Source organism: Ictalurus punctatus, chromosome 23 (assembly GCF_001660625.3).
Source record: "Ictalurus punctatus breed USDA103 chromosome 23, Coco_2.0, whole genome shotgun sequence".
NCBI lineage: Eukaryota > Metazoa > Chordata > Actinopteri > Siluriformes > Ictaluridae > Ictalurus > Ictalurus punctatus.
In genome coordinates, this window is record NC_030438.2 from 123,264 (window position 1) to 137,514 (window position 14,251).

General features: G+C 40.3%; 1 protein-coding gene across 5 annotated transcripts in view; it reads left to right on the plus strand.

The window, feature by feature from the left end:
• The window catches only part of LOC108256539 (dnaJ homolog subfamily C member 13), an 81,977-nt gene that overhangs the window by 44,359 nt on the left and 23,367 nt on the right, over positions 1 to 14,251 (plus strand). For all 5 annotated transcript variants that reach the window (XM_047150205.2, XM_017453510.3, XM_017453509.3 and 2 more), the window contains 15 exons: positions 3,832 to 3,894; positions 6,800 to 6,901; positions 7,097 to 7,201; positions 7,710 to 7,912; positions 8,078 to 8,162; positions 8,948 to 9,102; positions 9,459 to 9,504; positions 9,635 to 9,789; positions 9,876 to 10,077; positions 10,531 to 10,646; positions 10,849 to 10,927; positions 11,071 to 11,206; positions 12,169 to 12,353; positions 12,469 to 12,543; positions 12,761 to 12,880. In XM_047150205.2, coding sequence (XP_047006161.1) covers positions 3,832 to 3,894; positions 6,800 to 6,901; positions 7,097 to 7,201; positions 7,710 to 7,912; positions 8,078 to 8,162; positions 8,948 to 9,102; positions 9,459 to 9,504; positions 9,635 to 9,789; positions 9,876 to 10,077; positions 10,531 to 10,646; positions 10,849 to 10,927; positions 11,071 to 11,206; positions 12,169 to 12,353; positions 12,469 to 12,543; positions 12,761 to 12,880 — 1,827 coding nt within the window. The remainder of the gene's footprint in view (positions 1 to 3,831; positions 3,895 to 6,799; positions 6,902 to 7,096; positions 7,202 to 7,709; positions 7,913 to 8,077; positions 8,163 to 8,947; positions 9,103 to 9,458; positions 9,505 to 9,634; positions 9,790 to 9,875; positions 10,078 to 10,530; positions 10,647 to 10,848; positions 10,928 to 11,070; positions 11,207 to 12,168; positions 12,354 to 12,468; positions 12,544 to 12,760; positions 12,881 to 14,251) is intronic.

Sequence of the window (14,251 nt, forward strand, 5' to 3'; positions counted from 1 at the left end):
TGCAAGAGATAACACACGCCTTTTAATTGCATACCTTACGCACTTTCTCACACACACAGCTTTGTGCTGATTGCTCTCTCTCGGCACTCGTCTCTCCCTTTTATCCTCGCATCTTCTCAATGCAACACAGAACATTCATTAATAGAATTCCCCTCCAGGTGTGCATTCCTCATCACTCACCTTCTCTGGTTCCACCCTCCATTCCCAAACCGGCGCTTGAGCACGCCCCCACTTGCCAAGAAGTCGAAGAAAGTGTAAAAGTGGCCCACTACAGAGTGCAGCTTTTATCTGTGTGAAATCCTGCTGGCACGGCTCTGTTCACTGGACCAGATCTGGTCTCTTTAGTGAGATCAGTTAGCAGGCTGGTGATATCTGAATAATTACACAAACCTCTAACAGCCAGCCAGCCCCAGAAATTGTCCCCCTCCACCCCTTTTTGGTCTTGGGTCTCGGGCAGGCCGCAATTGCTGCTGTCCTATCAATCTGGGGACGCACCTGCCCATGACCCAAGTGTAAGCCCAGATACCATATTTCCACCTGTAATGTTGCACACTTATTTGAGTTCACAGTGAGTCCTTCCTGTTTCAGGAATCTCAGACCAGCCCTCAGGTGCTGCATGTGCTGCTGCCAATCATTACTGTAGATAAGAATGTCATTTAAATAGGCAGCGGCATAGACAGAGGATTCTGTCGATGAGTTGCTGGAATGTCTCAGGGGCCCCAAACAACCCAAAAGGATGGATAATGAATTGGTGTAACCCAAACGGAGTAGAAAAGGCTGTTTTTTCGCGAGATATTGGAGTCAAGGGGATCTGCCAATATTCCTTTGTTAAATCCAGTGTTGAATAAAAGCGAGCCGTACCTAACAGATTGAGCAACTTGTCAATGCATGCATCGAATTTAGACACCACGTTGACTATTCTAAAATCCACACAAAAATGGACTGTGCCATTGGATTTGGGCAATAAAACCACTGGGCTGCTCTAGTCACTGTGGGACTCCTCGATTACCCCCATGGTGAGCATAGATTTGAGCTCATCCCCGAACCACACGGGCAGACAATAGAGACGGCTGCTTACCACCACTCCTGGGCTGTGTCTATGTGGTGTGCTTTATGAGATGCGACCAGGTTGAGGCAAGAATACGTCTTTTACACACACACATGCACACACAGCTTTGAGCTGATTGCTCTCTCTCTCTCTCTCTACGCTCATCTTTCCCCTTTTTATCCTCACATCTTCTTTCTGCAACAAAGAACATTCATTAATAGAATTTCCCCCAGGTCACCTTTTCCGGCTCCGCCCTCCATTCACAAACCGGCATTTCAGCACGCCCCCACTTCCACAGCATGTTATTGCATCAGTTATAAACAGCTAATCTGCAAGGGGGGCGGTTCGTGTAGAGCACCTCTATCAGCAATGCGTGAATTGCATAGAATATGTAACAGCCTTAAGTCTATTGTTTTAGTATATAGTTGTAGAGTACATTTTACATTTCCTTTCTTTTTAGTGTACTATTTTAGTTTACAGTTTATATCGTGTAGAACCCAGTGTGAATGTGTGCCAAGGCAGACGCTGGAGGCAGGTGGAATCTCAGCAGAGCTCCGTGCTTGCATTTGTTTCGCTGCGATTTTCAACAAGCTTTCAAAAACCTAACCAAACAGGACAAACCAGCAGAAAAGGGACCACCACCAGCTTGTGGCTTTCGCCCTTATTCAAGTTCAAGTTCACGCTCTGCTGGTGTGTGTGTGTGTGTGTGTGTCTCTGTGTGTGTTGTATGCTCCAGCAGTTACTGAAAGCACAAAGAAACATAAGTAGACTGACAGTAATAAAACAAAGGTGAGAATTATCATTTGACCTGCTGGTTCAACCCACCTCCTCTCCTTCTGTAGCTGATGCGTGACCACGCCTATTCTCGGGTCCAGAATGTACTGAATTTAATTTTTGCTGCTAGAAATTCCCTCCAATCAATTTTGCCTAATGACATCTAAGATGCCGCAAGGCTTGCGTCCATGCGATAATTTTAATGGGAAGAACTCTGTGGAGGCTCAAGGGACCGCTTGTACTGCAGGTAACAGGAGCTCAAACTACTCATCCCAATTTCAAGTGTCATCGTACTTTTTAAGGGTCTGATTGTGTCATTTGACCCATTTTCAGATGGAAAACACTGGTGCGAATTGCTTTAATCCTGAATAATTTGTACAGTTCTTGAAGAGTTCATAACTTAGGGTTGTGCCCTGGTCAGTCAGTATTGGCCTCTCCAGCCAACACTGTGCACATTCCACACCATGCCTCACCACTGCAGCATTATCATCCACAAGCATTTCTTGTGCTAATGCCCAAAACCCTGGCCAATTTGTGCCAGGAATTACTGGATGGGTTAGGCAAGGACTAACTGATGCCTCTGCTCTATGCTTTTGACCCTGGAATTTAATCACAACTGCAACCACAGGATTCTCCTGCACATCCCTGTGTACATACCTCACCTTCACCAGTCCTAAGTAAACTTGTCCTTGGCTTTTCCCACATCCTGGTGGGTACAGAAGTTTCTACTTGTGTGAAGAGAGATGGAGCTGGGGGAGACATCAGAGAAGGAGGTGAGGAAAGTGGGTGCCGGAAACCAGGCTTGGGGGGAGCACCAGGTGATCCTCTGGTGCTGGATGGCTTCGTCCAGGGACGCTAGTTGGTGGCACTGGTCCCACTCTGCTGTTCCTGCCAGAAGCCCTGCAATGAACTGCTCCAGCACCACCACGTCGAGAATTCCCTTGGTGTTCCAGTCCTCAGCCAGCATTCACTGCTGACAGGAGCCCTTGAACTGCTGTTTAAAGTCAAATTGGCATCCAAACTTGAATTTCAGTACCCAGTAGTGTCCTTGTTGTTCCTTCTGGGGTCCAGCCAACCCGTTGCAGCACCAGTAACTGGAGGAACTGTTGTTCACAAAGGTTGCAGGAGGGCTTGATGTTGCATTTACTGACGGTGTCTATTACCTCCTCCAGTGTTTCGGCACCACTGGAGAATCCTGGCGTGTATGTGTGGGAAGGAGGGCTCGGGAGACAGGCGGCTTTTGACATAATGACTTGCTCGCATTTATTTTTCACCATGCTTTTCAGCACGCTTTCAAAAACTCAACACCAAGAAAACATCTGAAAAGAGGCCATAACTAGATCACTACTTTCACCCTGTTCACGTTCAAAGTTCAAGTTCACGCACTCCGCGTGTGTGTGTGTGTGTGTGTCACAGGTTCCGAAAGCTATGCCACACTCTCTCACTCTCTGGTTACAACAGATCCTGAAAGCACAAAGAAATGCACATAAGTAGACTGGCAGTAATAAGACACAGGTGACAATCATCACGCGTTACCTGCTGGTTCAACCTGCTTCCTTTCTGTCCGCAGCTGGTGCTACAACACATTCCCTTTGTTTTTTAGTGTACCATTTCAGTGTACAGATTACATTCCCTTTGTGTTAGTGTACCATTCCCTTTCTAGTTGTTTTTAGTTGACAGTTTACGTTCTCCTTGTGTTTAGTGTACATTATACATTCCGTTTGTTTTTAATGTACAGTTACATTATATTTGGTTTTCGCATACAGGTTACAATCCCCTTGTTTTTACATCCCCTTTGTTTTTAGTGTGCATTTTACATTCCTTTTGTGTATGTACATGAATATTTAATTTTAAGGGAATCGTATAGAATCCTGTTTTATTGTAGGAGTTACATTGCTCTAATTCAAACTGTTACTTTTATTATTCATCTTTTATATTTCTGCAGTGTATTTAAAGGGCTTTGGTAAGCCAGATGTTTAAATGTTGTTTTTTGCCTTTCTTTTCTACAGTGTACTGATAAACTAGAGAGAGACAGACTTATTCTCTTCCTCAATAAGCTCATTCTGAACAAGGTTAGTCCCACTGTGCTGTCAAACACTCCCCAATCCCCTGATAGAATTTAGGGCTGGGATTGTTTTCTTTGCTTGATTGCCATATAATAATACAACCGTTAAAAAAATAGGGCTGGTGGACATTACATAAATAGGATAGAGGTAAAAAAAATAAATAAATAAATCCATCTGATTAACAACAAGCCAAATGTTCTGCTCTGATGCATTGAGGCATGGACACCACAAGACCTCTGAAGTTGTGTAGTGGTATCTGGCACACCAAGACGTTAGCAGTTGTTTAAGTCCTGTAAGTTGCAAGGTGGGGCCTCCAAGGATCAGACTTGTTTACACACAGATGCTCAATTGGACTGAGATCTGGGGAATTTGAAGGACAAGTCAAGGACAAGTGTTCCTCAAACCCTTCCTGAACAATTTTTGCAGTTTGGTGTGGCACATTATCCTGCTGAAAGAGGCTACTGCCTTTTGTGAATGCTGTTGCCATAAAGGGGTGTACTTGGGCTGTAGCAATGTTTAGGTAGGTGGTATGTGTCAAAGTAAAATCCAAATGAATGCCAGGACCGATTGGTGGACGTCCCGCTCTACCACCTGAGCCACAGCCGCAAATAGTAATCAATGAATCTTTATAAGCATGGTGAGCAGAAAAGCATGTGCAAAACTTTTAACCTTGAGGTTTATGGGCTACAACAGAAGACCACATTGGGTTCCACTTTTGTCAGCCAAGAACAGGAATCTGAGGCTACCATGGGCACAGACTCACACAGCTTGTGCGCATGACAGCCTCAGATTCTTGTTCCTGGCTCACAGGAATGGATTACAGAATGCTGTGAAAAGGTATTTGCTGATTTCTGTGTATATCTCACATTAAGCATTGAAGCAAAAAATTTATCCAATACTAACTGGGCCTGTGTGCCAATGTATTTGTGAGAATGTATGTGCCGTCATAGTTAATAATTCCTCAAATCTATGATACTGCATTCATAATGGGATTCAGCTAGACTAGAAACAACCAGGCCTGATTACTGCCATCCCTGTTCAATCATATCAACACTTAAAGATAACCTTTTTAATGGCATGAAGTTGGTTAAAAGCAGGGGTGTGGCCTGGCCTGGGCATTCAGGGTAGTAGCCCCGAAGATTTTTTCTTTAGCCATAAATAATTGTCCATTTGGAGTGTTTTGTCACTATGTAACTGAACATTAGTGAAAGAAGACAGCGGTGTTGTAATTTTATATCTTCAGTGAATGCAGGCGAGACCAATCAGACAGGGTTTACAAGAATATACAGTATCTCACAAAAGTGAGTACACCCCTCACATTTTTGTAAATATTTGTAAATATTTCATGACGACACTGAAGAAATGACACTTTGCTACAATGTAAAGTAGTGAGTGTACAGCTTGTGTAACAGTGTAAATTTGCTGTCCCCTCAAAATACCTCAACACACAGCCATTAATGTCTAAACCACTGGCAACAAAAGTGAGTACACCCCTAAGTGAAAATGTCCAAATTGGGTCCAAAGTGTCAGGACTGCTCCCCTGCTCCCCATTCACACCTGAGACCTTGTAACACTAACAAGTCACATGATACCGCGGAGGGAAAATTGCTAATTGGGCCCAATTTGGACATTTTCACTTAGGGGTGTACTCACTTTTGTCTGGTCTTCAGTCATTAAGTTGAAACTCAAGTGCAACTGGATTATGCAGCAAGACAATGGTCCAAAGCTTAGGAGTAAGTCCTGGTCCTAGAAGTAAGTGAAAGACTGATCTCCAGTTATCAGAAGTGTTTGGTTTCAGTTATTTCTGCTGAAGGTGGCATAAACAGATTTAAGTTTAAGGGGGCAATTAGTTTTTCACATGGGTGATGGTTGTTGGATAACTTTTTTGCTTCTATAAAAAGAAATAAATAACTGTAGTATTTAGTGCAGTATTTTATCATTTAAAGAGTTTGAGAGCATGATACATGCTCTTGTTTCATCTCCTCTTGACTACTGCAGTTCACTTTACTTAGGAATGAGCATATTTTATAAATTGGCTACAAATCTTTCAAAATGCTGCTGCTAGACTTTTGACAAACTCTCGTGGATATGAATGTATAACCCCTGTTTTACTCTCTTTGCAGTGGTTTCTGGTCTGCTGTAGAATTTATTTGAAATTTTAGTATGTTTTTAAAGCCTTAAACTAATTGGCCCATCTCTCTGATCTGCTGAACATTAGTTCACATGTCAGACATTTGAGGTCATCTCGCCAAAGACGTTTGGTGGTACCTAAATCTAGGTTAAATTAGGAGAGTGATTGCGCTTTTGCAATAGCAGGCCTGAAATTGTGGAACAGTTGGCCCGTATCTTTTAGAATAATTTTGTCACAGCCAGAATTTAAATCCAAGTTTAAAACTTCTTTTTGATCTGGCTTATAACTAAACCTAGTGCCTAAAACCTTGGTCAGTTTTGTTTTCAGTTGTTTACTGTGTGTAATGTTGGCTTTTCACTTCTGTAGGGTTGTACCTAGATGGTCTTTCTTCTTTTTTCTTTTCTTTTTTTTAAATATAATTTCTCTTATTCGTACTTGGTTGTACAGCACAATGGTCACCTAGTGTTTTTATTGTGCTTTATAAATAAAGTGATTGATAGTGTGTGTTCTCAGTTGGTGAGAAAATACAAGTATTCAAACTTAGCTATGCGTTTGTTAGCCCTATTAATTAATTAAATTTCTTAGCTTTGTAAAATTTAACAGCTCTCTTTGTAATTGTTTAATTAATAGCAAATTATATAGTCTTTAATGTCCTATTTATGACAGTAGATAATGAATACACCTTGTGAGTTTAAAGATCAGTACAGTTATGATACCTATTCTAACTGCTCTTTTAAAAAAAAACAATTAAATTATTATTTGTTATTTTTACTTTTACAGAAAAATGTCAAGGACATAATGGACTCAAATGGTGTACGTATCCTAGTAGACTTGCTAACCCTAGCCCACCTCCATACCAGTAGAGCTACTGTTCCACTACAGGTGTGTGTATTTGTGACTTTGTGCCACTGTGTTTGATGACTTTATGCATGAATGTATTTACCTACATAATAATAAAAGCTTGTATTACTGTCTGTTAACCAGATTTCTTTCTCTCTCTCTCTCTCTCTCTCTCTCTCTCTCTCTCTCTGTCTCTGTGTGTGTGTGTGTGTGTGTGTGTGTGTGTGTGTGTATCAGAGTAACGTATTAGAAGCAGCTCCAGACATGAAGAGAGAGAGTGAAAAGGAGTGGTACTTTGGGAACGCTGATAAGGAAAGAAGAGGACCTTTTAGTTTTGAGGAGGTAAGATCCATTAATGAAACAGTGGTATATTATGTGGATAAGTAAACATTTTACTATGTTTAGTACAGTAGTAAACAGTGTAGTTTAATTACATATTGTACCTGTCTTTTGATGAGACATCATCGACGTCATTAAACACTGTAACATGCAATATTGCTTGTGAAAAAAAGACTAGACTAAAATGTGGCTTAAAAAAATAAATAAAAAATTGCCAAAATCTCTTTATTTTTGGCAACAAAAAAGAGGAGTCAAAGTATATATATATATTTTTTCAAAAGCGAGTTCCATATGGTGTTAGAATTTTCATATTTCCAGATGGATTACGATCCACAAATAAATGTAGCGAGATTAACTTAAATTGAGTTAATGTGAATACTTTTAGCTTGGAAGTTAAACAAAGACAGAGGTAATGTATTAATAATTTGTCTATTTTATTGAAGTTGGCATTGTAAAAGAATTTGTCACGTTTGCATGGGTAACGTTTGCATGTTCTTCATTGCTCACTCAGATGCAGGAGTTTTGGAAATCAGGCACACTGACTGCAAAGACACGGTGTTGGGCACAGGGCATGGATGGCTGGCGCCCTCTTCAGGCCATTCCACAGCTTAAGTGGTGCATACTGGCCAGTGGGCAGGCTGTGATGAATGAAACAGACCTGGCCACATTGATCCTCAATATGCTCATCACCATGTGCTCTTACTTCCCTAGCAGGTGCAACACACACATACAAACACATATGCATAGGTCTTTACTTGTTTTTTTGGATGTTGCATTTTTAGTTTTGTTTAAATGTATGTAATGATTGGTGTTAGGCTTCTGCTCAGACTATTTGGATACATACTGTGTGTGTCTGTCTGTTTGTCTGTGTCTCTATAGAGATCAGGACAATGCCATTATCAGACCTTTACCCAAAGTGAAGAGGCTAATAAGTGACAACACTTGTCTGCCCCATATTGTTCAGGTACTTAGTTTACTTTAACACTGACTGACTATAAATAAGGATTAAAACACGATGGGGAATGCTGTTATAGGAAAAAATAATTAACGATGGAGTGCTGTGATGCAGATTAATGAGCCGAGTTACTGTTACCACTCCAGAGTTTATTATTTTACAACAGCATGTTTTATTCCTATTATACCACAGCAATTTGTCAGTTATTACAATTTTCAATTTAATGAATGACACGTAATACATTTTGTATATTTGTAGTTAGAGTTCATGTTGTGGAACATCCGGGAGACAATTTATTTCCTGTTATCACTAAATTATAGAAGCTCCTCTGTCATAAAGTCTTATTACGATTGCACATTCGTATTTTTTTCTCTGTTTAGTATTAGCCTTTGGTTACGTGGGGAATCCTCAATACCTGCCAACAATTAAGTTGTTGCTGTAGAAACAGAATTGTATTTGAATGAGCACATTAATATAAAATTATAGCCTAGTCTTATAAACTTATAACCCTTATAACACCTTTAGTCAGATTTGAGAATTCAATGGCTTCGTGAAATAATGCATGCATAACACCACTTGTCTGAAGTCGAAGTTAGGAATTTCTGTGGTTTTGCTACAGGCCCTGAGAAGGCCTCAGCAACACTTGCAGTAAAATTAAAAAAAAAAGTCTGATATATATTTTTTTATTATTATTGATTTGGCTTTTTAAATCAACATGCTACACAACATGGTTGAATCCTAATAGTTCCTTTAACCCTTTGTGAGCCTAACTTTGCTGGCTGTTTTGTGTGTAGCTGCTGCTGACCTTTGACCCCATCCTAGTAGAGAAGGTGGCCGTCTTGTTATACCTGGTGATGCAGGACAACCCCAACCTGCCACGTCTCTACCTCAGCGGTGTTTTCTTTTTCATCATGATGTACACGGGCTCTAATGTGCTCCCAGTGGCACGGTATTACACATGCATTCACCCACACTGTCTAACAGTTTATTTTCCAAGTGAACACAGACTTAACACGGCAATGTTTAAGTCTGAATCCTAACACAAACACAGTTTTGTTGCTGTATGCTATGGCATTAGGATTTATCTGATGAGTTGTTCTGGAAAATTGTTTTACAACTGCTGTACATCATGCCTATAACCATTTTTGGATTAGCTCTTATTAGGGGCTTTGAGAGGTTTTATAATGCATTCATACTGCTTAAATTTTTCAGCCTTAAGTACATTTCTAAGACTTTTTAAAAGTAACTTAGAAGCTTTAAACAGACTGTTCCTGATTTACACCCTTAAAATTTTATTTCCTCTAGTTTCCTGAAGTACACTCACCTGAAGCAGGCTTTCAAAACAGAAGAGGTAAACCATCTCAGTGATTCCATCTCCTCATGACTAAGGAAGGAGAAGTATAAGAAGCTATGAAACATCAACATATAATATTTTTGTCCGAAATATAAGGTTAACGTTTGTTCTGTGTTGTGTGTGAAAGTCTAAAGGTCAGGACATTGTGCAGAGGAGTGTGTTAGGACCAATGTTACCTGAGGCAATGGTGTGTTATTTAGAGAATTATGAGGCTGAACACTTCTCAGAGATCTTCCTGGGAGAGTTTGACACTCCTGAAGCAATCTGGAGCAGTGAGATGAGGTACATTACAGACTAAATGATGATAATTGGTAATATGAAAAATGCCACTGCTCTTAGTTTGGGTATATGTGTTTGTGCACATGCAGGCGTATGATGATCGAGAAGATCGCTGCTCACCTGGCTGATTTCACTCCTCGGCTCCAGAGCAACACTCGTGCTCTGTATCAGTACTGCCCCATTCCTGTAATTATCTTTCCTCAGCTGGAATATGAGCTGTTTTGCAACATCTACTACCTCCGTCACCTCTGTGACTCCAACCGCTTCCCTGACTGGCCTATACGGGACCCGGTCAGTTAACACACACAGCCATATACAGCTCTTCATTGCACACAAATTTCATAGTGTTAAAGGCTTATCAGTGGCTTTGTGTAGATATTAAATCTGTAATTCAAAATTTAGCTTTAACAAGATGACTGTTGGAAAATAAAATATACACTGTGTCTCACACAGACACGTTGCATTTTATTGCCACTTTTCCTGCTTCCTGGTAGTTCTGTATGCAAATGAATTACCAGATTCATATTTCTAAATGGCCTTCACCTGCCTGGTGAGCTAGCTAATGGATTTATGATTTGTCCACCCCGTCATAGCATGCTGTCTGCATGACTGCTTGAATAATGTTTGAAGATTTTGTTTACATGCTCATTAATGTTGTAATTATCTGATTATCTTATAATTGTACACAATATCTTGATTATTTTGGGTGCGCAAGCCTACTAATATCTTGAAAAACATACTCAGGTGAAGCTATTAAAGGACACTTTGGAAGCCTGGAAAAAGGAAGTGGAGAAAAAACCTCCCTCCATGTCAGTGGATGATGCCTATGAAGTGCTGAACCTTCCCACCGGACAGGGCCAGTAAGTATTTTTCTCTTTCTAACACTTAATTGTTCTCCTTTCACTTTCCATTCATTTCTTTAACAGTTGGAACGTACATACTATTCCATTTTATTGCATTGCTATAAATGCATGTTCTTTTCCTGAAGGCTATTAAAATTAAGCTAAAGACAGTGGTTGATTAACTGTTGGTTAATGGGGGTTGGCTATGTGTCGTTAACAGGCATGAAGAGAGCAAAATCAGGAAGGCATATTTCCGATTGGCTCAAAAATACCATCCAGACAAAAATCCAGAGGGGAGGGTAGGTGCACACCTTTATGTGAATGTTCTAGAATGGATTTTTTAAAAATGTTCTTTTAAAAATGCTTAGTCGAGGTAGCCATAGTAATAGTAAACACATCATCTGTGTTCTTAATTTGTGCATGCACATCTGTGTGTATACAGGACACGTTTGAAAAGGTGAACAAAGCATATGAGTTTCTGTGCACTAAATCTGCGAGAATCGTAGATGGACCGGACCCTGAAAACATCATCCTTATCCTCAAGGCCCAGAGCATCCTCTTCAACCGACACAAACAAGGTGCATCATAAAACCCAGAGCCATTCCACAAACACACACAAACCTACAGTTTTATATTTATCTAGATCCTTTCTTTAACTCCTATTGTAGTCTGCAACATACTATATGTCAACCTGCAGTGTAAATTTGAGAATAAATGGGATGTAGTTCAGTTTAGGTGTTTTGTTGCAAAATAAAATACTTTTTACTAAATAAATGAATGACAAACTCGAGCTCAAATTTCTTTGGCAATCCCTTCCAGATTGTGCTGATATAGGTCACATGAGTGTGATGCTGATATTGCTGTCAAATTGCAGAATTACATGATATGGGACAACAGGCTGCTTTGCCTCTTTTTTTTTTTTTTTTTTTTTTTTTTTTTCTTTTCTTTTTTTTTTTTTTTTGCCATGCTGACACAGAGAGATGGCTGCTTTCACAGTTTATTTTAAATACTTATCTCCATGCACAGTCAGGTCCATAAATATTTGGACATTAAAAAGTTATTGTTATTTTAGCTGCCTACTACAATATATTGGAGTTGAGATAAAAGAATGAGCACAAAGTGCAGACTTTCAGATTTAAAACAAACCCATCAGAAAGATAGCGCAAACAGAAAAATTCTGTAGTACTGTACCTACATTGTTCACCCAATTTGGATGTAAATACCCTCAAATTAACCTGGAAAGTCTGAAATATGAGCTCATTTTATTGTTTAATTTCAACTCCAATATACAGTGGTAGACAACTAAAATAACACTACTTATGCCAATGTTAAAGTATTTATGCGCTATAGATTAATCAAATGACTTTATTGCTTCGAATGTTTCATTATATCACCACATACATAGCATACATACGTGTAAGCTAAATACTTTGGCCTGCATACATGTACATGGATGGGATGGCAATTGAAATAGACAGAGAATAATTCCTCATAGGATCTTGTTACAATGATATTAAATGAGACATCTGTCTCTTTTCAGAACTGGAGCCATATAAATATGCTGGCTACCCCATGCTCATTAAAACCATTACCATGGAGACCAGCGATACACAGCTTTTCTCCAAAGCATCTCCACTCTTGCCAGCAGCATCTGAGCTCACCTTCCACACAGTCAACTGCTCAGCACTCAATGCGGAGGAACTGCGGCGAGAAAATGGCATTGAGGTCTTAGACAAACAAAAAAGAAAAATTACTTTTGAAATCCAGTTAATTGTAAAAATAGTTTGCTGGAGTTGTGTGTCTGCCCAGGTTAACATACTGGCTGTGCTTTTCTTTTCAGGTCCTGCTTGAGGCGCTGTCTCGCTGTGTGGCTGTACTTACTGCTTCCAGCAAAATGGACGACATGGCTGTACAGGTATGAGGCACTGGGCCTAGGTCACTTGCTCATTTAAAATGTAGAAATTTTAAGTAAAGAATGAAGAAATAAGATGTTATCATACAGTTAGTCATAAAACACCTTCCATGTGCATAAAAAGAAAGGAATGTACTTAATAGGCATAATATTATTGTCTCACATGCTGTTTATAGAAAGCCTTTGTGAGATTTTTTTTTTGTTGTTTGTTGGTTTACAGGTGTGTGGTCACATCTGTAGGTGCTACAGTGTAGCTGCTCAGTTTGAGGAGTGCAGAGAGAAAATCATCGAGCTTCCAAACATCATCAGAGATATTTGTCACATACTTTACTATGGCAAGGTGAGGAAACACGCATCTCCTTTTTTTTTTTTTTTTTTTTTTTTGTCTGTATCTGCCTATCAAGGCCTGTTCACACCGAAATTGAAGTGACACTTTTGAAGTGTTTTTATTCCTCTGCCACTGAGTGACGGAGACATTGTTTTCAGCTTGTCCATCCATCTGAGATTCTCATGATTAGATTTTCGAATTGATCCAAACAGGATCAAAACGCCTGACTAGTTTGACTTTCAAATTAACTGCTAATCCTAGAGGTTCACATACCTTTTCCACTCACAGATAATAATATTGTATAATAAAACAGATGTAATATTGGATCATTTTTCTCAATAAATAAATGACCAAGTAACACACTGGATGACCTTGGAGCCAGAGTACAGTTCCAGCAAGACTTCAGGTACTGCAACGCTCACTACGATATGGCTCATGCAAACCATTCCAGACCATGCAGTGCAGCTGCCTGGGTTTTTCTTTCACCGCATGGACAGGACAGAGAACTTGGGGAAAAATCTGGGGTGGAGTGTATGTTATGATCAACGACTAATAGTGCAGCGCAGAGAGCACCCATCGTCTCATGGAATTATGCGCACCGGTCCTGGAATTCCTTGCTGTCAAGTGCCATCCCTTTTATTTACCCCGGGAATTCACCGCCACCTTTATTGTGACTGTTTATATTCCACCTCAGGCTCACACACACACTGCTTTATAAACACTACACAGGGACATTGGACTGCTACAAACATCAAACCCGGATGCAGCACTGGTGATTATCGGTGACTTGGACAAATCGAACTTGAAAAAAGTCATACCGGATTTTTATCAGCACATAACCTGCAGTACACTGGGATCACTGCTATACACAACACAGGGACTGCTATAAGGCAATAAAAACACCACCACTCGGTAAGTCAGACCAGGACACCATTTTACTACTTCCAAAATATAAACAAAAGCTGTGGAGGGAAGATCCAGTGATGCAGGAGGTGCAGCGTTGGACTGACCAATCACAAGCCATGCTACAAGACGTGCTGGAGGACACAAACTAGGAGATGTTCTGTTGCAGCTTTAATAACATCAGCGAGTTTATAGCAGCGGTGCTCGTGTTTCTGATAGGAGAGACTTTTGCCACAGGCTCCGTAAAGATTTTTACAGACCAGGAATACTATGAGCATGAACCATCAGGTCTATCTGGTGAAGAGGAAGGACTGGTCATTTCAGAACTGGATTTGAGGAAAGTGCTGTACAAAGTTAACACCAGAAAAGCATGTGGCTTGGACACCATCCCTGGACGTATGCGAACAGTCTGTGCTAAACGACTGGCACCAGTCTTCATCACCATTTTTAAGCTCTCCCTCAACCAACATGATGTTCCCA